The sequence below is a fragment of the Fusarium musae genome, chromosome 9, assembly GCF_019915245.1.
Source record: "Fusarium musae strain F31 chromosome 9, whole genome shotgun sequence".
NCBI lineage: Eukaryota > Fungi > Ascomycota > Sordariomycetes > Hypocreales > Nectriaceae > Fusarium > Fusarium musae.
This window is the reverse complement of record NC_058395.1, coordinates 672341-694464: the sequence shown is the minus strand read 5'-3', so window position 1 is coordinate 694464 and position 22124 is coordinate 672341. Positions and strand designations below refer to the sequence as shown.

At 48.1% G+C, this 22124-nt stretch overlaps 9 protein-coding genes across 9 annotated transcripts; 5 read left to right on the top strand and 4 right to left on the bottom strand.

The window, feature by feature from the left end:
* Positions 1-829: 829 nt before the first annotated feature.
* J7337_011490 (uncharacterized protein) lies at positions 830-1258 on the bottom strand (the record flags this gene model as incomplete). The annotated part of the gene is made up of 1 exon (XM_044829034.1): positions 830-1258. One exon carries the CDS (start codon positions 1256-1258, stop codon positions 830-832), a length of 429 nt encoding a protein of 142 aa, XP_044675709.1.
* A 2070-nt stretch (positions 1259-3328) lies between these two features.
* J7337_011489 (uncharacterized protein) lies at positions 3329-4167 on the top strand (the record flags this gene model as incomplete). Its single annotated transcript, XM_044829033.1, has 4 exons — positions 3329-3377; positions 3433-3981; positions 4035-4094; positions 4151-4167. 4 exons carry the CDS (start codon positions 3329-3331, stop codon positions 4165-4167), a joined length of 675 nt encoding a protein of 224 aa, XP_044675708.1.
* Positions 4168-4676: 509 nt separating this feature from the next.
* J7337_011488 (uncharacterized protein) lies at positions 4677-5557 on the bottom strand (the record flags this gene model as incomplete). Its single annotated transcript, XM_044829032.1, has 3 exons — positions 4677-4753; positions 4825-5415; positions 5464-5557. The coding sequence occupies 3 exons, from the start codon at positions 5555-5557 to the stop codon at positions 4677-4679; spliced, it is 762 nt and encodes a 253-aa protein (XP_044675707.1).
* A 1108-nt stretch (positions 5558-6665) lies between these two features.
* J7337_011487 (uncharacterized protein) lies at positions 6666-7451 on the top strand (the record flags this gene model as incomplete). The annotated part of the gene is made up of 2 exons (XM_044829031.1): positions 6666-7362; positions 7408-7451. 2 exons carry the CDS (start codon positions 6666-6668, stop codon positions 7449-7451), a joined length of 741 nt encoding a protein of 246 aa, XP_044675706.1.
* An 856-nt stretch (positions 7452-8307) lies between these two features.
* J7337_011486 (uncharacterized protein) lies at positions 8308-9692 on the top strand (the record flags this gene model as incomplete). Its single annotated transcript, XM_044829030.1, has 3 exons — positions 8308-8389; positions 8540-9450; positions 9501-9692. The coding sequence occupies 3 exons, from the start codon at positions 8308-8310 to the stop codon at positions 9690-9692; spliced, it is 1185 nt and encodes a 394-aa protein (XP_044675705.1).
* A 1737-nt stretch (positions 9693-11429) lies between these two features.
* On the top strand, positions 11430-12349 carry J7337_011485 (uncharacterized protein; the record flags this gene model as incomplete). The annotated part of the gene is made up of 2 exons (XM_044829029.1): positions 11430-11595; positions 11649-12349. The coding sequence occupies 2 exons, from the start codon at positions 11430-11432 to the stop codon at positions 12347-12349; spliced, it is 867 nt and encodes a 288-aa protein (XP_044675704.1).
* A 155-nt stretch (positions 12350-12504) lies between these two features.
* Positions 12505-13279, bottom strand: DPM1 (dolichol-P-mannose synthesis; the record flags this gene model as incomplete). The annotated part of the gene is made up of 2 exons (XM_044829028.1): positions 12505-13123; positions 13176-13279. The coding sequence occupies 2 exons, from the start codon at positions 13277-13279 to the stop codon at positions 12505-12507; spliced, it is 723 nt and encodes a 240-aa protein (XP_044675703.1).
* Positions 13280-14688: 1409 nt separating this feature from the next.
* On the top strand, positions 14689-15546 carry J7337_011483 (uncharacterized protein; the record flags this gene model as incomplete). Its single annotated transcript, XM_044829027.1, has 2 exons — positions 14689-14722; positions 14870-15546. 2 exons carry the CDS (start codon positions 14689-14691, stop codon positions 15544-15546), a joined length of 711 nt encoding a protein of 236 aa, XP_044675702.1.
* Positions 15547-19618: 4072 nt separating this feature from the next.
* On the bottom strand, positions 19619-20467 carry J7337_011482 (uncharacterized protein; the record flags this gene model as incomplete). The annotated part of the gene is made up of 2 exons (XM_044829026.1): positions 19619-20334; positions 20395-20467. The coding sequence occupies 2 exons, from the start codon at positions 20465-20467 to the stop codon at positions 19619-19621; spliced, it is 789 nt and encodes a 262-aa protein (XP_044675701.1).
* Between the last annotated feature and the right edge of the window lie 1657 nt (positions 20468-22124).

The window sequence follows — 22124 nt, the reverse complement described above, 5'->3', positions numbered from 1 at the left end:
AGAATACTACGAGTTAAATTTGTATATAGAACCAAGGAAAGAAAAGCAGTCTCTCCAAACTGGCGTCTGTGTCTCAGCAAATGAGAGCATTAACCTTGCTGTGAACCAAGTGAACAACAACAACAGTGGCAGCTCTCGTACAGACTCCCCCATTCTGTCATAAGAACCCACCAATTTGAGTAACATTGGCAGAGAAAACATATAGTGATACTGAATGAGAAATATTATTAAATGTATGAAGTGCCCGAGTAGTAATGCCGCCTCGGATGAAGCTAGAAAGGGAGAGAGCTGATGTCAAAAGTTTGAAGATGGAAGAGGGTAACATGGCCGATGGCATTTGATGCACATCAAACCATTGAGGTTTATAAACAAAATAGAATGGAAAATAAGCCTCAAATGTTGCAGTACAATAGGAGTTCAATATGCATGGAAATACAAACCGTTTGATTACATGTGTTCAGCAGCAGGGCTAGAGGAGTGACAGAATAAGCAACAGGTTGGAATATATACCTGCCACTAGAATACTTATTCGCCCGCTGTTATTAAAAATCTGATCCTAAAAGTGAAACCCTGATCGCTTTCTTTAGTATCGTTGAGTCCCTCCTCTCTCCACCAATGCTCGGCCTGATCAGATTATCCAGAGCGGTGTTTGCTTGGGCAGGGACAGCCTGGCTGCATTCCCGCAGGATCTTCCACAGCAATCTTGAAGCATGGTAGGCATAACCCTCCCTTCGGATGCACCATGACAGTTGAGAGTGCATGATGGAGAAGAAGGAGGGCCACTGTTGGAGGAAGGTCAGCATTATATCACAGCCATATCGGAGCCTTGTCATGATGAAAACTCACTGCCTAGTTTCAGACCCAGAGCGACGTCGAATGTCTCGTTGGCGAGACGGAAGATTTGCGCGTGGTTGAGTTTTCGTATGACATACTCGCTCATCCGACGGAACCCAACCTGATGATCAAGCCAGTAAGAAGCTGTCATAAGCTTCCAGGCATCCTCGAGATTGATAGGTTCGCAGCCCATCCAGACTGTACCGGCCATGACAAAACGTGCTGACATATCGTACTTGTCTACTACAATGGAGACTTTCTGGATTTGGTCAGGTGTGAGAAGTAGCATTTCTGGGTATGATCCATATAAAGGTTTTGAGGCCTGGGCAGTCGCCAGCCCATCATCCTCTGGCAGTTTCATGTCGACTGGTGACTTGTCCTTCTCATGGAGCTTGATGCCCTCTGAGAACTTGAGGTTCAACATGGCGCCGAACACCGGAGACGTGAGGGTTAGGAACTCGGAAGCAATTTGAATTCGCGCTTTCTCACGACCGACGACAAGAACCACGTCTCCGTCAGGAATGATTGTTTCATTTTGCGTGTGCCTCACTGCCTCTCATTTTTATAATAATACGAAAACTTAGTTTACGAATAATGGGGAATATAGAAACTGTAAACTGGGGAAATCGGCGTCAGGAATCCCGAAGAGACCTGAACTCGCAGCTGGTCTTTACCGGCGACGAGAATTACATCGCCGTCTTGCCGACGGCTTCGTCTGGAACTAAGTGTGTTAGCGCAGACCTGGAGTACCGGAGGATACTGACACATACTGAACTCTTCCGACATTCTCTGATGGATTGAGGATGGAAAGAGAAAAAGGCCATGATACGGAACTGAGAAGGCGACCGAGTCAACCATTCGTGAGTTGCTATTCCATTTTCATGAACCACCACTGAGCCTTAACTTCCAGTGACTGATACATGTCTGAACATGGTATATAATAAGGGGGCAGTAAATGCAGATATAAACGATAGTGCTCACGCTTGCGGTAACCACAGGTAGGACCGATGGAAGAGCGGTAGTAGGAAACAACATATGAAATGACTTGGCTGCACTAGACCAGCCTAAATGCTCTTGGCGGCCAAGAAACTTCAAGTCTCCATCCTTAGCACGATATAGGGTACTGGAAATAATTGCTTCGGCGTCTTTGTAACTATAACTCCTCGAATGTCTGGTATACAGAGACTTAACCAGAGGATTGTGCTCTGTTGCTTTCTGCCTTAGGTGCAACATCAGCTTCCTTTGAGGACGCTCTAGGGGAGTCCTGTGGAGGTCATGCTGTCCGTTGGGTTACGAATAATAGTGGATAAGAAATTATAATCCCGAGACGCTCATATAGTGACGAGAGTGGGTTTCCTGTTCGGAGCATTGGTGAGGCTTGAAGGAGAGCGGTATCTTGTGACTTCTGCGAAGTTGGGATCATAGAGAGCACCGAGATATTCGACAAGAAAATTCTTGGGTTAACATGAACACTGGTGCGAGCTCCACCAATGGTGAAGACAAGCATCCAGTTTGGTAAGAGTATAATATCCAAAAGAGATCAACTTCGTCAGTTACGTGGAAACAGGGCTCATACCACTCGCTAGGGAGTTGTGAAGAATGAGGGAGAGGAAGTTTATGTCAATGGCTCAGGATATATTATGAACACCGATCTAGGTTCACTAATACTTTGCATCTGCCAACTAACAGCATAAAATCTCCATGGTGTACTGGCGGCCAATGTATCATGTACTCTGAGAGTTTAAATCCCAAGGCGAGGCCATCTTGAGGTCTCTTACTGTCTGTGCCTCAAGCAGGAGTGTTACATCTCTGATACCTTGCAACAGCCAGGAGGAACATATTTCGCAAGACTTGGATAGAATGTGTACGCAAAAGAGACTGGCCGAGATGCCTTGGCGGTCTGGAAATAAGGAGAGGGGGTAATCCAGAATGCTGAGCAAGGGCGCTGGTATTTATAGACACCCGCTGTAAGTTTGCTTGCCTTATTGACCTCCTTGTTTGTGCAGCCTTTTGCGATAACATTTTTTGTTTCTAGTCGTAGTACCAAACTGATTGACAATTGAACTGTTTAGCAAACGTGTAGGATATAGGCACGGAGCTTTTTGGTGTTGATCTCACGCAAACCTGATATCTAAGCTCGAGAGCGAGCACCGGAAAGCTGTTTTATACCCGTTGTGTCGTAAATCATGTTGGGTATTGACAAATCAGAGCCTAAATTCTGTTCATGTTTATGATTGTTCAGGTAAATTTAGAAATTGTCATTAAACATCCTGTTGGCAAAACCTTTGAGGTCGAAGGGCGAGTCAATTCAGGGGGGTCAAGCAGTGATTCACTGCCAGCCGCTCACACCTGTCAGATGCTTCCAGACTCAACCCACTTCCTCTTAGGTATGCTTAAAGCGATGCGAGCCTGAAGAATCAAAATGTTTCAACAAACGGCATCTCTCTGTGCTCTTCATCTTCACTTATCTTCCTGAACACGCACATTTGCGAAGATGGGTACTTCGCGCGCCGTTCTCAACGCCGATGGAGGTGATGTTCCCAGTATGTTAAATGGCATTCTATATACAGCTTTGGTCATCACTGACTTTCTAAGTAGCAGACTCTGTTACCCAAATCGCTCCCGACGGCGATGTTATGCTGGTGGTTGGCCCAAGCCAGCACAAGATTCAGGTCTCTTCGCACTTCCTCAAACTCATCTCCCCTGTCTTCCGAGCTATGCTTGATGCACCGATGAAAGAAGGGAAAGCCCTCGCAAACAAGTCCGATCATGACGGCCCCATTGAAATCGTCCTCCCCGAAGACAAGGAACAGCCAATGGACCAGGTATTGCGCACACTCTTCAGCTCAGACCCAAGCGCCACGAAGTTCTCGATCAGTGAAGCCAAGGAGATCGCCATTCTTGCAGATAAATATGGAATGGTCGAGCGTCTCCAAGTATTTGCATCTTTCTGGCTTCTCAACGCCACCAAGACAGATGGTGCAGATGTGATTTCTGAGAATGAGTGGAATGCCTTGGTTGTCGCATACATACTCAAGGTCGACTGGGCTTTTTTTGACGTAACCAGGAACATGCGCCTGAAGAGCACTAGCTTGCTCAAGTTCATCAACAACTTTCACGACAAACATACTGGTCTGCGCCTCGGAAGTAAGTCACGAACTATTACAAGACATTCTCATGTACTGACAATACTCATCTAGTGGCCGTTGAAGAACTGCGTAACATACACTTAAAGATGGAGTCCAAGTATGGCTATAGTGGTGAGCGTGGTCTCTGTCTGTTCTGCTTTTCTCATGCAACCCGCTCTTTCGTTCAGCAGTGTCCAGGATGTAGCTACCCTGATCGTCATTATCGGACGCATCTGCTGTGATCGGGGAAATTTGGGATAAGTGCAGCAGTCTTTGGGAAGTTCAAAAGGAAAAGCAAAATGGAATATTTGAACCGAGTCTTCTTCAATAAAAAGACTGATTGGACGCGATTTGTTTGTGCCAGTTTGATCTGAATCCCACAACTGTGAAGGCTATCATTAAGTTGTTCCGCGTTCAGCCTCACCACATATCATTTACCACAAAGGCAATAAAAGTAACCAATACATGGCATTTTATGTCTTAGAAAAACCTAGTCCAAAGAAAGACCAGACTTCTTATTAACATCAAGATGAGGAATAACAATAACCAAACTTTAACCCATCCTGAACTTTCCTCCAACTCTTGGTATATTCTGTGAAGGTTTTGGCCAGTTACTAATCGACTTCAAACCCTTGAAACCCGCTAAAACGATTGTTCATGTTCTTTATGTTAAGAGCTGACACAAGTAAAAGCTTCCATAACGCCATGTAAATACTAGTCCGATGCATGATCCAGCGCCTCCCATGCAGCGAGACTGACGATGCTGTTCCATTTCTGTTGCATACTTCCGCCTGGCCTCACGAATAGAGCCTGGGTTCAATCCAAGTCAGTTGTGCACTATGAAGGGGGAGGAATGTCTTACGGTAGATATCGACTTCAATCTCGTGAGCATCTGGCCCCGGTTCTACCAAGCGGGCGTTGTGATATGGGTTTTCATCCTTCACCAGTCGCTCGCTCAGTTTGGAGAATTCAAGACGGAGATAAGCGGGAGCATAATGATCACCGAGACGCATGTAATGCGCTGCCATCATTAGGTACCAACATTCTTCCAGACCAAAGAACGTATGCACAGGATAAAAGCGGCGGCCGCAAGATCTTGTGCGGAACCAGTTTGGAGCAACCTTCTTGAATTCGGGAATCATCTTATACTCTCTGGCAAACACGACCACATCGTAGATCTCTGCTGGCCACAGATCGTCCGTATGAGGATTGCCAGGATAGATGCTGCCAAACGCGTTCCGCACCGTGGTAGGATTGTCGTTCGGAAGCTCGAGCTCACGAACCCGACCCGTATTGTCAGCGTTAGTGATATTTTGTTGATCAAGCATGCCAGCAAGAATATCTGAACACACGCGGGCAGCCTGTTCTGTAATTCTGATCCGAATTCTGTCCGCTCCGACGATAAGTACAAGATCACCACCGCTTACTATGTCTGTCTCGAGTTCTGGGATCCCTAAAGCATGGTCAGTAAAACGAAAGGAGTGAGCAGGATGTTCCCTACTCTCAACCAGGCTTGTGCCCTCTTGGTCTGGCATGCTCTGGTTTGAGTCTGGCCGTGTAGTAGAGGATTCGGGATTGGGATTTGGGATCGGCATGGTGGTGGTTTAGAGATACCGGGAGTTGTATGTGTGACTTGGGAATGTGACTGGGTATCGGCAGGGTTCGTGGGAGGATGAAAGAGGAAAGGAGGTGGTACACTTTAATGCACAGGCAGATGAAATGACTTGAACAATGTGCAAGTAACAAAAAGTATAGCTTCGAGAGACCAATGGTTGTCTGAGAGAGAAGAATCAGCGATTGGACGAGGCAGGAGAAAGTTTGAGAGCACACGTAGAAGCAGTATAAACCACCGGAGAGTTCTACGCAGAATTTTGTCGTGAACGAAGTTAAGTTAAATAGCGATAAGCCGACTAAGAGAAACAAGAAGTATGACAAAGACGTCGTGTATATGGGAGAAGCGTTGGCAGAACACTGGCAGATGATCCCGGATCCCGAGCGCTTGTGGCAGAGAGGCACGAACAGGCAGTATAAACTGCCAAAGAAATCTACGCAGAACTTGAGGATCAACAAAGTCGAAGAGAGGAAAGTCTTAGGGAGAAGAATTCGAACTGTTGACTGCTGTTATCGATAGACGAGTGTTTCCTCGTCTTTGGCAAGGGCCACGAAGACATTCTCAGCCAGGCACATGTATGTCACTCAGAAGCCACGCAATGAGAAAGCGCAGACATAGAATCACGAAGATGAAAAGTCAAAAGAAAAGTCACTCATTCGCTGCTACGATATACAGATAGTCACGGCGAACGAGAGAGGCCTATCAGAGTCAACGGTTGGTCGCGCGGTGCCTTATCACCAAAGTTACCTAAGAATGAGACTCCCGGAAGGCGAGCATATGCTTCGCAATAAACTCTCCAAATCTGGAGAAATAAGATTGTGGCAAATAAGATTGACTTGAATCTGGACTTTGACATTCTTAAGTTTTTTGAGATGCGTATGTCAATTGTTGCACATTTTCACCGTCTTGTCTTGTCGAGGCTGACGCGCAGAGCATGTAAGCAAGTGATGCTACGACGCTGAGGTCGGCGATGATCTTGAATCACTCCCCTCCAGGGAGCCCACCCAATTATAAGACCGTGTCCTTGGTATGGCTAGAAATTGGACTACCAATTTGGCAAACAGCCTTCTCCTTTTCCAGACTCCAAAGACATGAGCCCCGTTGAAACTTTTGCTGCACCAAGCAACACACACCACCCCTTTTCTTCTTATTTGCAAGGTGCCCGCTACGCTTGGTCTCAAATGGATCTTACTCCAGAACAATCAGTCATTTCGAGCCCAGAAGAGGCCAACGAGACTGTGGCCCAATCCAGATTTGTCCGGGACTTGATCTCAGGTGGCGATTTAATCCTCGCCGTTGGCCCCCACCGAACTCTCCTTAGAGTTGCGTCAGCCTTCCTGTGCGAGATATCGCCTGTATTTTCGGTCATGTTTGGGCCAAACTTCGAAGAGGGCGAGCGCTTGCGCAATCGCCAGCCCGGAGATCCAGAAATGGTTCTCGAGCTCCCCGACGACGACCCTCTCGCTTTCGACAACACGATCCTCGCGCTCTACGGGTCTAATCCTTCGACGCAAGACTGTGGCCCCGAAGATATCCAGAAGATTTCGATCCTTGCTGATAAATATGATTTGGTATCGCGATTTACCTTTGCTTCGGTGTATTGGTTTGCAAAGTATGCTTGGGCAGATGACCCCGAAGAGACGTGGCAACTCACAACTGCTGCCTATTGGATGCAGAACCCCGATGCTTTCTTTACCTTTAGCAAGAAACTCGTCAAGCAGCTGCAGCCCTCTCACTTGAGCTACGTCGCGGGCATACCCGACAAGGAGCTTGGGCTTCGACTTTGCTGTAAGCTTCCCACTCATTGTCAAACTTCCCTTCTTCCAACATCAGTTATCTGGACGGGTCTTGTGCCATTTGTGTCAGTCCAAAACTAAATTTTGTCAGTGGCAATCGAAGAACAACGTGTTCAAAAGCTCTTGAACCAAGTCAAAGCAAAGGGTCTCTGTTTGTACTGTTTCAGCCTGGCCAAAGTTGGGTTTACTTCGCGTGTCAAAGGGTGTAAGAATCGCAAATACCATTGATTCCGGAAGACTCAATTCTTTGTGTTTTTCGACAACAGCATAGCTTATCAGAGCGCGTGTGATTGCAGCATTGTGGGATAGATTGCTTAGTTGGTCTGCAGTGGGCAATTCATCACAGCTTGGGAGTTTTGCGAAGGGATACGCCCCGGAGAGCAACATAGCATTAAACCTTAGTATAGGGCATCAAAACAAACCCAGAACAGGGTGTCATAAGCAATTACCCAGGTCTTTTTGTCATTTAGGATCAAAGTCCCGAGCTTTCTTTCCTCCAATCTGTAGACACGGGAGATAGGTGGATAGTTTTGCTGGCGATTGCTAAACTCGAACGCATGGATGGTTTGCTGCAATTGAACAGTTTGGATAACGCAGGCCTAGCAACCGTACAATTTTTCGCTTTCGAACTTTCGAATTGTTTGCATTTGAGTTCTCACGGCTTGACAATGTGAAGTCGTGAACTGTTGTCGTTGGAATGTATTTCCCGGTGATTATCCGAACACACCATGATACAGCAAGATCACAGGCTTCCCTTCATCGAAGGGCATCGATAATTCATCATATACGAGGCCATGAGTGAACCACAAAGAACAGGGAGTCAAGGGCACTCCAGAAATAAATCCATCACCAAGAGTACGCCTCAGAATGATTCCCGTGGGCGACGTTGACGTTGTATCAGCGGGGCCTCTCATGTCTCCAAATGAGCATCGTTAACATGAGCGATACCGGTGTGACACGGCTAACTCTGTTCCAGCCCGGCCGAGATCCTCTACGAAAGGACCTCTCGATCTTGATGAGTGAGTAAAACTTTATCGATTAGATCACGGCCCGAGGTTGACGACTAACTCACAGTGACCCGTTATTGTCACCTCAACAAGCGACGACCCCTCAGCGAGTGATTACGCATCGTAATAGGATATCATCACCACATCCGCGCTCATCTACAGCGACTCCAGTCTCGCAACTGGGAGAGGCCAGACCCAAAGAATTTTCATTCCTTCTTAGGCCAGAGATCTACCACCCTCTGACGCCTCTCAACGTCCCTGTCGCATTTCGTAACCCACAGAAGCAGCCCGATCCTGAGGCTCCCATTGAGGAGCTCCTTGCCAGCGGTCACTTCAGAGCAGCGGCTATAGCTGCTGTTCAAGAGCTCACAGGCTCTGGAGCTAGTGGGGGAATCAACCCCACGGATTCCAAGAGGATATTTGAGCTTCTTTACACTCGACTGGCATGTCTTACTCTGATTGATGCGACTCCCTTGGCTGCCCAGGAGGTCAAAGCCTTGGAAGATCTCAACGACATCAGGAGGTATGTAGACGAAACCACCGGAGAGCACCTAGTACCTTGGGAGCTAAGAGTTCTCAATGTACGTCTTCAGTCGCTTGGCTTCGGCGATTATCGCCGAGCCGTAATGAGCTACCACGACCTGGCTCGCGAAGCTCGTGATCGTATCAGCAAGGCAGCATCCCAGCACGATAACTCCGCAAGGGAACTTTGGAAAGCTCGTCTTTACGATCTCGGTATCCAGGTCGCCGGAGCTCTGATTGAGCTCGAGGACCTGACAGGTGCAGCGCATCACCTCAGCACCCTACGGGACCGAGGTGATGGCAAGATGATGCTCACCAAAGCACTTCTGTGGCTTCATCTAGGAGACGTAGAAAGCGCAAGGTCCTGCGCTCGTCAAGCCATGGAGAATGACGAAAACGTCGAGAAACTCATCCTGGCACTCTGCGACATGGCCGACGCAGAGTACGAGACAGCCCTTGAAGCGTGGAAGGAACTGCAAGAAAGTCTAGACGACGAGATGGTCGGCGTTAACACAGCCGTGTGTTTGTTGTATCTTGGGCGGATACAGGAGGTATGTTCATCTGTGGTTCATGCGATGGCCAGTGTACTAAACTTTCTTAGGGACGCGCAACATTGGAGGGCCTTGTGGAATCTGGCTTATCATCTCATACGCTGTTATTCAACCTATCGACTATGTACGAGCTGTGTACAGAGAGGCATAAGAACCTGAAGTTGAAGCTTACGGAGAGGGTCGCTGGCCTGGAAGCTTCGACTGCAGGCTGGGAAAAGACAAACAGCGATTTCAAGCTATAGTTGTAGACGTGATACATCAACAACACATCCTTTCTGAAATGTGACAACCAATATTTCAAAGCCAAGGGATCAGTCATTGTTCAAAATCACCTCCTCAAACTCTCCCGTACCGTTTTCAACGAAACCAAAGTCCCACGTGCTTGTTGCCCAAAATACGGGTTATTCCCAACTGCGTCTCTTCCACTCATCCAGTGAATGGAATGAACCGTAGTCGTGCGTTGTATTTAAAACAACTTTCTTTTCCCTGGGGACACTGAAAACGAAACTCGTCGAGCATGTTTTGCAAGAACCACTGCGGCTTCCTCCCATTTCCTGATTCTCCAGCCGCGTCGCATGGCGCCTCAAATACCATGTTGCACCATGGAACCCCTGAAGGGGATTATTGCGCAGACTGCAACCCAAAAGGTCTATGTGGTTGCAGATAGGGACGTAGACGTCACTAAAGTAGCAAGGTAGGTTGCAGTGAGCCTTGAGTATCCATTCTTCATGTAGGAGAAAATGGCCATTCTTGATCTCGGGCGTGGCAGAGAAGTGTATATCTGGTCCCAAAGGGCCGCGGGAGTATGATTCGTAATGAGTTCGCATGAGCGGTGCAAGTGCATCTCTATAAGATTCCCCAAGGCGGTTGTATTTCAAGGCCAGTTGAACGTGCTGGTATTGTAAATCATATCCGGTCACATAAATGCGCCGATGGTTGACCGAGTAATCCCAGCAGTGAGGAGACATTACTAAGGGGGCATGGCGGTCAACAGTGTGAAGCATGCAGTGCTTCTCGCAGAAGCAGTGGTCTGGTAGCACGTATGCGAGACCAAGCAAGAACTCTGCCTTGTCTTCAACGTTGGTGTTGACCATGGTGCGGAAGTCCCTCTTTGCCAGGCGTTGCATAGACTTGCAGGTCTGTGAGAGCCAGTACAAGTCGCAAAGTTCTGCGTGATCGAGGATGCACATGAGAACCTCAACTGGAAGTCCCAACAGGCTATGGCTGCTGGAGTTTGTGGACATGATAGATAGATTGCTTCGAGGAGGTATCCGGGTCGATGAACTTGGGACAAAGGGTCCTAAAGCTTACAAGAATTTAGATGGTATTTACTGTATTTACTGTGGTGAGCCCTAAATTACAGTTTTCGTCTTTCTATATGAACTCTAAAGACAAGAAAGTGTGTAAACCTAGAAAGCTTCATCGCGAAGTGTAATTGGGGGGGGGGGCCATCGAACAGCTTGTACATTGCAGAGAAGATGTATCAACCAAAGCAGGACTCTCAGTATACCGATTCTTTGAGATGGCGACCGCCTCTGTCTCGGTGCCGAAATGATATATCTCTACAGCTAATACCGAAATTCAACCAAGGTATTATCATCGAGGCTGATGTATCATGTCTTGGGGAGAGGAGGCCAAAAAGATCAGGGACCTCCTTTCGAGGTGACAGAATAGTTAGGTGATCCCAGGATGTTTTAGGCATTTTGACTGCAGATTTAGTGCATCCTTGGACTGAATATTTTTGTCAACCAACATCAAGGTCAGGATCTTTTTGGTACCTTGAGGTTTATCCCCCGTCGAGGCCGGAGCTACCCCACATACCGCCATTGCCCGAGCCTCGGCTCAAATATGTCGATCTCGTCGATCCCGGGGTCATTAAAGGACCTGGATCCGGGGAAGGTGTCCATGATTTATGGTCCTGTTCATTATTACAATAATTTACTTGAGTGACCAAATAGAACAATACACAGCAAATCAACATGTCGGACCGTGTTAGTCAACTCGCGCGTCATCTCAACTACCCCAAAGGTCTCCTCGCTGGCCAAGTAGCTATCATCACAGGCAGCGGCCAAGGCATCGGTGCAGAAGCGGCCCGGCTCTTTGCCAAAGAGGGCGCGAAAGTTGTTGTTGCAGATATCGACGCGGGTTAGTGCATCCTGTGCTCACAAAATATTGGTGTCTAACTCTAGCTCGAACAGAAAAGTCCAAGGCTGTTGCTGATGACATCAACAAGAATGGCGGCCAGGCTATAGCTGTGCCCGGAGACATTCTCAAGGCAGAATATGTCAATGATCTGGTCAAGAAGGCTGCAGAATTTGGCGACGGAAAGATCAACATTATCGTCAACAATGCGGGCTACACTTGGGACGGTGTCATCCACAAGATGACAGACAAGCAGTGGGATACTATTCTTGCTCTTCACTGTACTGCCCCTTTCACTCTCGTCCGCGCAGCAGCACCTTACTTCCGTGTACGCGATGGCGCTCCTCGTTGCATTGTCAATATCTCGTCTACATCTGGAGTGCACGGCAATGCGGGACAGCTCAACTATTCTCTTGCAAAGGCGGGTATTACAGGCTTCACAAAGACGATTGCCAAGGAGTGGGGTCCCTCCTTTGGCGTGAGAGCGAATACTATTGCCTTTGGACATATCCTCACCAGATTGACGGCGGCAAAGGAAGATGGCGCGTTTGTCACCGGACCAGATGGTGAGAAAATTGCCCTGGGTATCCCGACAAAGCAGAAGGAGGCAGCGGGGGATAATGCCCATGCAGATATTCCACTGAGGAGACCTGGTACTGCGACTGAAGCTGCGAGCGCTGTTCTGGCTGTGGCGAGTCCACTGTTCTCGTATGTGTCAGGTCAGACCATCATGGTCACTGGAGGTCGTAATATGTAGAGTATATCCAGGTGGCGAGTTAGATAGGACTCCGGTGTCAGTCGAGGAGGGCATCAATCGACGAAGAAACGTGGTATTAGATTAAACGGTACTATACTGCCCCAAACGCCCCCATCCAACAAGATGTGCCCCTTTTGTGCATATCATTCCCATTCTTAGACCTTGAGCCACAGGTTGAAGACACCCTGGGCATACTGAACAATCTCGTCACCGCCAAGCTTGCTCTCTCCATAAAGACGATCGACGAAAGAGATGGGAACCTCAGCGACGGTGCATCCCATAGCCTTCGCACGCACCATAAGCTCCATCTGGAAACTGTATCCCTTGCTCTCAGTGCTAGCAATAGCCTTCTCCAGCGCAGCACGCTTGTACAGTCGGAAGCTGCCCGTGAGGTCACTCACGCCAGGGCGGAGGACAGTGTCGGCGAACAAGTTGGCGCCACGGCTGACGAACTTGCGCTTGAGATCCCAACCAAAAACACCGCCGTTTCCAGCGTAGCGAGTACCCGTGACGATGTCGTAGTTGCCCTTGGCCTGGAGAGCGACCATCTCGGGGATGAACTTGGGGTGGTGGGAGAAGTCGGCGTCCATGATGATGACGAAGTTGCCGGTGACGAACTTGAGACCGTGGACGTAGGCTGTTCCGAGACCGAGCTTGCCAGCGCGGGGCTTGAGCACAACGTGGGGGGAGTAGGCCTTGACGAGCTGCTGGGCAACTTCTTGGGTTCCATCGGGGGAGCCGTCGTCGACGATGATGAGTTCCCAATCGAGGTTGCTGCTCGGGTTAGCTTTTCGCCTTCAAAATCTACAGATAAGGTGGTACTGACTTCTCAGTAAAGGTGCGGTTCAACAACCAGGTAATGATGGGCAGGTTCTTGCGCTCATTGTAGGTTGGCAAGATAACCGAGTACTTGTTCTTAGTTGTGGCCATGGCGGGCGATTAGAAGGGGGTATCGTTGAAGAAGGATATTAATAGAAAGCGACGTGAAGAAGAAAGATCAAAGTTCGATCGCGAACGACAAAATGAGCGTGGGAAATTTGGGGGATCGCGTTTGTTGGATGTCTCGTCGTTATTCGCGTCAAGCCACTCTAAGGGGACACCTTGATGCTGACGATTGGGGATGGACAGGGGTGACTAAGCTCACGATGGCTGCCCCTGAATTGGATGTGGCTGTGCGAGACTTGCTGTGGCTGGTGAGGTACAAGCTCTGGTTTGGCCGATGCCGATCTGCTAACATGGATTGATTTTGGCCCATGACATGACTTGCAGGTCGGTTGCAGGGCTTGCGGTTGTCAAATTCTGTCTGCGTCATGCTGGTCAGCTTTTGAGACAGCAGAGGCTTCGCTGGTCACTTGAGGTCTTTTCGTTGGGTCATCGGCCGATTTGATATCACAATATCAACCACGGCTTAATGTTGTTGAACAAGAACGTTTGCTTGAGTCACTGGACATTTACCGTCTGGTATTGAACACAGAGCCTCCCTCCCGTCTCTTCCTCTCCGCCGACCTCGCGTCCACTTCCCCAGCAAAACCAAGTACCGGTACTAAGCCCAACCTGTGTCTCACTGGTTCCGGCGGTCCACACCTCAAGTCCTCCTGTCTTCCCAGATCGGTGGCTTACAATTTGAAGCTTGTGGTTCCTTCGAGGAGCTCCCGACCCACCAAAGCTCCCTCTTGTTCCCCGCAAAGCACGCAAATGCAGCTTGGGAAGCAAAAGGACTGGGAACTGGGATCCTTGACCCAGAGACCCAAAGGCCAATCCGAGATGACGACCAAGTCCGTCCCGATCTACAGAGTTCACACCGTCAAGTACGGGTGTTCCTTGGGCTAACTTCACAGTCCACAGACTCGCAGTCGAGTGACGAAAGGGCGCTTTTCCTTGGCCCAATGCGTGCTATGCGTTCTCCTCTTCCAATTCCCTTGCTCATCCCGTCCAAGTATCCCGTCACGCGTTCTCCGCGGGTGAGGAACCTCGATGCTGTTTGTGCGCCCTCCGCCTCGGCCTCGGAGCTACCCATGCCTTACCAATTTGCTTCTGGCTTCTCTCTGTCTGTCCATGCTGCTTCTATAGGCAAGGTAGCTATGGATGGACATGGCTTTGTGGAACCGACCGTCGTGACTTGCCTCGTGCCTTTCTCTGCCAACCTCATTCCCCTTCGTCGTGTCTCGTTCCCCGACTTTGACCTCCTTCCTACATCAACATTGTGAAGCTCCCTTACTCTTGTAGCCTCAGAAAGTATCGCAAAAATCTCTCGTATATATTATTGACTTCGCTGCGTCGCGCAAACACACGCTTATAAGCTAGAGTCAACTTGCGACACCAATTGTTACGTCATCATCATGTCTGACGGAATCGCTCCAGCTATAGACAAAGGTATGTCCCATCGCCAGCTGTCTCAATGGCCTCGTTTCCATCGCGTCTGATGCCGCGCTTCGCAATTGGCATGTTCGCGATGACTATTTAGACCTCCGCGGCTCAAGACCGCGCTTATGCCCGGAATTCTGAGCTGACATGCCCTAGTCGGCGCACCTGAACCAACGGCCCCCGAGGCCGAGGCCGGCGCTCCCACTTTGGACACCGCGACAGCTCCTTCGGAGCCCGCCAAGCCGGAAGAATCCAAGCCAACTGAGGGAGCTGGTGGTCTCAGCGCCCCGCCGAAGCCCGTCGAGGTCGCGTCTGTGCCAGAGACACCCGTCAACAACATGACACCCGCAGGCGGTACTCCACGACCCGTGCTCAACCTCGAAGAAGAACCAAAGGAGACGCCAAAGAACGAGGACGAGAATGCGTTCATCCCTGATGCTCCGACATCAGCGCCTGCTGTCTCCGCCCCAAAGGATGTCCCCATGACTGACAATGCTGCCGACGACAAGCCAGCGGGCATCAACGGTGCCAGCAAGCCCGAGGTCAACGACGTCGCTGAAGCGGCTGCAGGCGAAAAGCGTAAGGCTGAGGAGCCTCCTGCCGCTACCAACGGCGCATCCGACCCCGCTCCGACAGAGAAGTCGGAGTCAGAGGAGCGTGCCGAGAAGAAGGCTCGCGTTGAAGACGTCGCAGATGAGCCGACCACCACTGAGAATACTTCGCCAAACGGTAAGCACGAAAACGGGAAAGCTGCGAAGAAGAACAAGAAGGACACCCCAGTTGCTGGGAAGACGGCACGCAAGACGCGAAGTCAAGGTCCTGTTGAAGTTTAGTAGCAATGCGAATTGGCAGGCTTTTCCTTGATCTATCATGATAGTTTATGAATGCTGCAGCACATGATTTAGGGGTGGGACGGCGAAAATGGCGGATGGGAACGGGAAAAGGAACATGATCCCGAGATCTGCCTGGTTCAAGGATTTGTGGGTATATTTGTGCGTCAGGTAGTAAACACTGTTTGCATTTGCCATTTCATTAATTATACGGTGCTTCATTGACAAGAATGGTCTATTAGCGATTGCGTCTGTCATGATATTGCTGTACTAGACTGATAACATCTGCGCTCCTCATTCAAGCTAAGCCCAACCAAGTACCGGAGACCCATCCATTGTTTCCTCCGTCCACAGCGGCAATTTCGGGGATCCGCCTCGGAGAAGTGGAGTAGGTTCTCAACGTCAAAGCCGGGATGCAACTTTCGCTTGCCAATTGCTGGAGTTTGTGTTGAAATCTCATCATAGTTCATCAGAGTGATGTGAAGAGCTGTCTATATGGTGGTTGTGGTGTTTATGATGATCGTGAAGTGATTCGCGCTGAGCTGGAAAGGAAAGGGAAGAATGAAAGCATCAAGAGATGCCGCAACAAACTGGTGCCGAGAATGCTCATTATTGCCGAAGCTTTGAAGCAATTTTGTGGTACTTTTCTTTACTCTAATGCTGTAGATTTCTGGTGTTGAGATGACAGAGAGGCAAAAATTGTTGTGTAAATGGCTTGAGAGAAAAAGAATTCTTTGTGGACTTCGCCCTCCAGGGCCCAAACCCGACCTTGTCGACCGCAAAATTGATATCGCTTTTGAGTTAGTATTTAACTCCCAAGAATATCATTTCACATGAGATTTATTGCCAATAGTACTGCACGAAAGTAAGATAGAGATCGTTTATCTCCTCAGCCTGGCGAGCCTCAGCCTCGGGGGATCCGCGCCTGCCATATACCGTAGCAAAGAGACAAACAACTGCGGTGGCCGCGATACAAGTCAGTAAGTCCAGAAGAGGCCTCAGACTCGGGTATGGACAGTATATACAGGTTAATCCAAATTCGATCGCTATGAGAACACTCCCAAGCATCACGAATACAAAGACTCCTAAGAGCGTCTGTTTATAGACGGGGAGACACAGGTAGAACCCCAGGCGGTGGATGAGGCTGAGATGGCTGGGAGCAGGTGGCATAGGGCCGGTACACATCTTGAGGACACATCCGTAGGGTATAGCCAAAAGGGCCCAAAGCATATCTATAGCCATGACTGTTGTTTTTGAAACGAGGGTCTCGTATGCGTAGTCTGACGACGTGGAGTTTTGGTGTTGGGGTTTGTGGTATGAAGGTCACAGATAAATGTAGAGGGAAAAGATGAAGCTGTAAAGGGAATGATGGCTGTTTATACCGCTGTATCAGCAAATATACTTTGCTGTGCTTTTCTAAAACATTAATAGCATTTACTCGAGTGAAACCTAGTTGAAAGGCTTCAGAGCTGGGATTGGAAAAACTGATGAGTGTCCCACTACATCACTTAAAGTGTCATTTGAGGTTATTGATCTAGTAATGACTGGATGGGGATTTAAATGCTAACATTAAGCAGTAAATCAGAAGCAAATTTTATTGAGCTGTCTCTCCTTCTTCCCAAGTTGCTATAAGCATCGTGCAGCTGAGCGCTTAACCTCCAAAAATGCCATCTTAGATAAGATTTAGTACCAATAGTACTGAAAAGTAGCAAGATAGAGATCAATCCTCTCGGCAGCTTCAGCCTTTGGGTCTCCACGTTTCCCATATGCCATAGCCAAGAGAATACCAGATGCCATCAGCAGCATCACAACAAAGAACTGCAATATGGGCGTTGGGCTCGAAGATGGCCAGAATATGCTGGGTGAGTTTTTCCTCTCGTCGATCGCGATAAGCATGTTGCCGAAGAATACAGGCAGAAGCAAACCGAAGAACGTCTGTCTGAAAATGCTGTGGCATAGATAGTACTCGAAGCGGCGGATGCAGCTGAGATGACTGGGAGCATACGGTGGAGGGCCACCGGTGCATATCCTGAGGAGAACAGCGTAGAATGGAGCGAAAAGAAACTAAAATATGTTTATGATGATCATCTTTGATGTTTTCTTAACAGAGATCTAGTAGTGAGTAGTAGTGAGCTGATGCTGTATCCGTAGCTTGACGATTTGGGACTTTGATACTGGGTTTTATGGTGTGAGGAAGATAAGGAGAAGGGAAAAGAGTGAGGACGTTATTTACACGATTGTTTAGGAAAAAGAAATTCCATAATTTCTCTGTTGCCTTACTTAAACGTCGATAGGGTTCATACGAATGAAAGTCAAATCACCAATAGAGACGTTTTCGAAGCTTAGGCTGGCGAATCTCCAATGGGAGGAAGGAGAGAAAGTTCAGCAAATATATGAAAACGAGGCAATTTATTATCCAAATGTCAATCTTTCTCCAATGGGAGAGACTCTAACATGAGTTCCAAGCATCAATCACAATATCATCATCGAAAAGCGTTCTCAAACTCACTCAGTTTTCCCTCGGCGAGATGAAGTTTAGTGGAGCGCTCCAGTCCTTGACCAGGCCCAAACCCAACCCTGAGTCACAAATCAAGTAACGCACTTCCAAAACTGTCAGAAAACTTTTACCTACTTACGAGGTTAGCAAAAAAATGGGGAGCTTTTCTAGAAGCATCCTTTACTTTCTCCTTGTCGCTTGGTGAGACACCGATAACATCCCAGCAAGCATCATGAACTGTCTTGCGAGGGCTTCTTCCTGCTCAGGGGGGCAATTGAAAGTACCAAAATGAGCTTTGTTATTGCCAAATAGGTATATCGCGAATTTACTTTCCTCCATACCAACATACACTCGCTCACACAGCTTTAAAGCGATAATAACTACAAAGATGTTTCTTTATACGTGGTCCAGCCAGGATCGAAACTCAGTTGAGAAACAAGAAAACTTTTGACCCTAAGCTTAGATGTCAAACAGACTAACTAGCCTAAAGCTCTACTGGCTCTTACCCAAGGTTTTCTAAATTTATCTAAATATTTTTGCCATTTAGGATCGGCGGTACCGCAGAAAGTCGTCATGTCTTACCTTGTATGTTGTAAAAGGCAAGTCAGGGAACAGGGAAAGCTGAAGTATAAGAAGAAACATATTCCTTGTCTTTACGTTTGCGGGTACAGTTTTCTCTTTCAACTCACGAAGGAACAACCTCAGATGATACCACTAGAGTTTTCGCAATGTTATCTTACCTCCTCTGCCGCCTAAACCTTTCGCTCCTACTGGCATTCTGGGGAGAAACGCACACGCGATAATGCGACCTAAGTGTATGGTGATGCTCATGAAGAGTAACTTTGTGCTAAGCTTCGGAGCTGATGATTGAGATCCCCCACTAGCTACCCAGCCAGAGACATATTGAAGTAGTGGGCGACCAATTCTAGAAATTAGAGAGCCGCGATGGGCACGAGAAGCATGAACACTGGAATCCGCAAGCCTTGAAGTGGGAGAGAACACAATAGTAGCAGACTCATGGACTCATGAAGTTGCACGTCTAAGTTTGGGTATAAACTGCATCCTCAACTAGACAGTTCAGCAATCTTAGATGTAGAGTGGCCAATACACGATCAAAGGAACAGCTTCAAGCCTGCCAATAAGATACAGTTTAAGCATCTGAAGCTTGACGAGATCACGCAGTGTAACTTATGTTGCTTCTCTCTACTATCCATATCTCTGAACCAAATCTCTCATAACGTCAAGAACCCTGCAATACAATTAGGAGCTAAAGCATACAATAGTTCAAGGATAGCCTAACTGTGTTCGAAGCGTCTCATTGTCGACAAATAGGGCTGAAACGTGAGTGTCAAATCTTCTAACCTGACGTCAGTCCCAGTGACTAAGAAGAGATATGTGTACTTCTTCACTCACAGCCTATAGAGATCTAGCCGACCCTCAAAATCCTCTTCAGGTGCCGAGATCTGCGCAAATGTGTTGTATGCAGCGACGTACTCATCTCCAAACCTATTACAAGCTGGTCGCCATTGGCCAAACTCATCTATGAATCAAGATGGTTAGCAGGATTAATATCTTCTGTCAGGTAGGAAATTCCGGGAACGTGCATTCGTAATGTGCAAAGAAGCAGCATGCATCGAAAACGAGAGGCTGGTCGTTCTCGACATCAATCCCTGCATTTGCATACCAAAGGTCGCCATGAATCAACGAAGGTTTCACAGTCCGGCCGTCACTCTCCAGAGGCCTCAAGAGCCTCGGGATAACCTTCTCGAAAAGCGCTTTTGAAAGAACTTCAAGCTCAGTACTGTTACCTTTCACCGACATCTCCAGGTCAAGAGCCTGTCTCATTGACTTGGCAAAGAACGTCTCCCAGCTATCTTCCCATTCCACGTACTGGGGCAAATTTCCTGCGTAAGTTGTGATGTGGAAGCCGAACTTTCCAGTGGGCGATACACTTTTTTGGTGCATTGTTGACAGACGAGAAGCAAACTCGTCAGGGTCGGGCATATCCTCCGTCATCTCTCGAAACTCGCAGAGGAAGAAGTGTGTGTCTGGGATGTCCTCGTAGGTACCGCAAGCTATCGGCTTTGGGACGAATTCTGGTATGACTCCATGTATCGCGCTCATCGAATGGAATTCCCCCTTTGTCATGTTCATGCCTATTGCCTTCGATAGGACTTTGATGAAAAACGACTGAGGTGCGCCATCTTGGAGAAGAACGTCGATTCGACCCGTCTTCGCCCAGAAGCTTACACCATGGTTCTCGGTGGATGTGACTTGACATCCCTTTGGTAGCTCTAATCAAGCAGTCAATATGGAGACAATGGTCCAAGTTCATGGCTTCTAAGGTAGCTTACCCCTCAATACGGCTGGATCAATGTTGGTGTTGCCCGAACCGAAGTCGTAGCCCTTTGCATCGTTATAATTCATTTCAGATCTCTTCAAATATGTTGATCGCCCGAAACCAGGCTCTTGGATAGGGAGTAAGTTTATTATACATACTCAGCGTTTCTGGTTGGCGTGGTTGCACTCACTACTAACACGGTCCACTGGTCCAATCGATAAGCGCCGATCACGAAACCAACCTACCAACGCACTAACTTAGTAGACTAACAGATGCCTAAGTATAGACGGCGGCTAACGGCATCCATTATCGGTCACTGTTGCGAGCCTTATTTGATTTGGCAACCAAAAATATAAGAATCAGAACTCCTGGCTTTTATCAGTCATTTATTAGGATGTCCATTAGGTATGAAGCAGGAGTACTGTGAGAAGATGCAATGAGACCGCAGTTCTTTGTATCACACATTTATGTATTTATGGCATTCCTCTACAAAATAACTACTAGGTAGCAAAGACTTTGTCAAAATCAAGCGGCTTATGCGGGCCGTTCCGGTGCACCAGCAGCCTTATTCTTCATCCTAGCACAGCCAAGCTAAGCCAATGGAAGTCTTTCAATGTCCGGCCATCGAGATCTCCGTGATTCTGTCGCGCCAATGTTCGACAGGATACACGACCTTGACACCGTTTGCCTCGAGTCTTTCCTGCCCATCATTGTTTGCAATAAATGTTCCGGGTTCCCTGATGCCTACATAAACAGTCTTGATAGCGCCATTGAGTCTCAAGATTCTGGTCGCGCAAGTCATGTTGCCGCTCAGCCTCTCATTGCAAGGTTCCATGGTTGTGTACAGTACAGTATCCGGTGGAAGGACTTCATGTATGCGTTCTTCGGGAAGGTTGTGCTCGTCGGCGATCTTGATAAAACAGCATTGCTCTGCGTGTGTGGTACCTGGATCTCCTTTGTAGTCTCTCGGATATTCAAGCGAGTACCCTGTCGATAAGACCCTTCCTTTGGCTGCATCTACAAGTACTGCCCCGACGCAGAATTTGTTGCTAGCTGGCGGCGACTTTTTGGCTTGGGTGAGGGCATACTCCATGAAAGCTTCATGATCGCCAACTTGGAACGTTGGATTGATCTCAGAAGCCATGGTAAGCGAAAATGAGGCGATGAATTGAATGTTCTCTGCAGCTCATCAGTGAACCTAGGAGGCATAAGTTAACCTTTTCAGTCTTGACACTTATGTCATGCGTGATTTTCCAAGATACACATGGGTTCGTATCTAGACCTTGGGGTTGTTGGTTCTGTGAAAGGTAGCATCGGCGGCTATGGTCGTCATCTGATTTCCGCTCACTTATTGTCGATCGTGAGTCAGCAGTCCTTGGTTACCGTGGAGGGAAGCAAATACCAATGACCGCTGACCATCGTTCAATATGCAAGTTCGACACACCTCAGGATTCCAATTACATACTTCCAAGAGACTCGCTTGCCTCGACAGTGAGCAAGATCACTACGGCAATTCCGGAGAAGAGGCATGAAACGATCAAGAGACTCAAGAATTACCTCCAAAGTTCCAATATGTTGGACGATGATCCAGCAAACCTTTGCGAATCTCGGATGCCTGGATCGTGCGAGTGGATTTCGAACAAAAGACGATTACATCAAATGGAGGGACGGTGAAGAAGCTAATGCCAGAACGTTATGGATAAAAGGCAGATCTGCAACGGGGAAATCTGTTCTGGCCGGTTA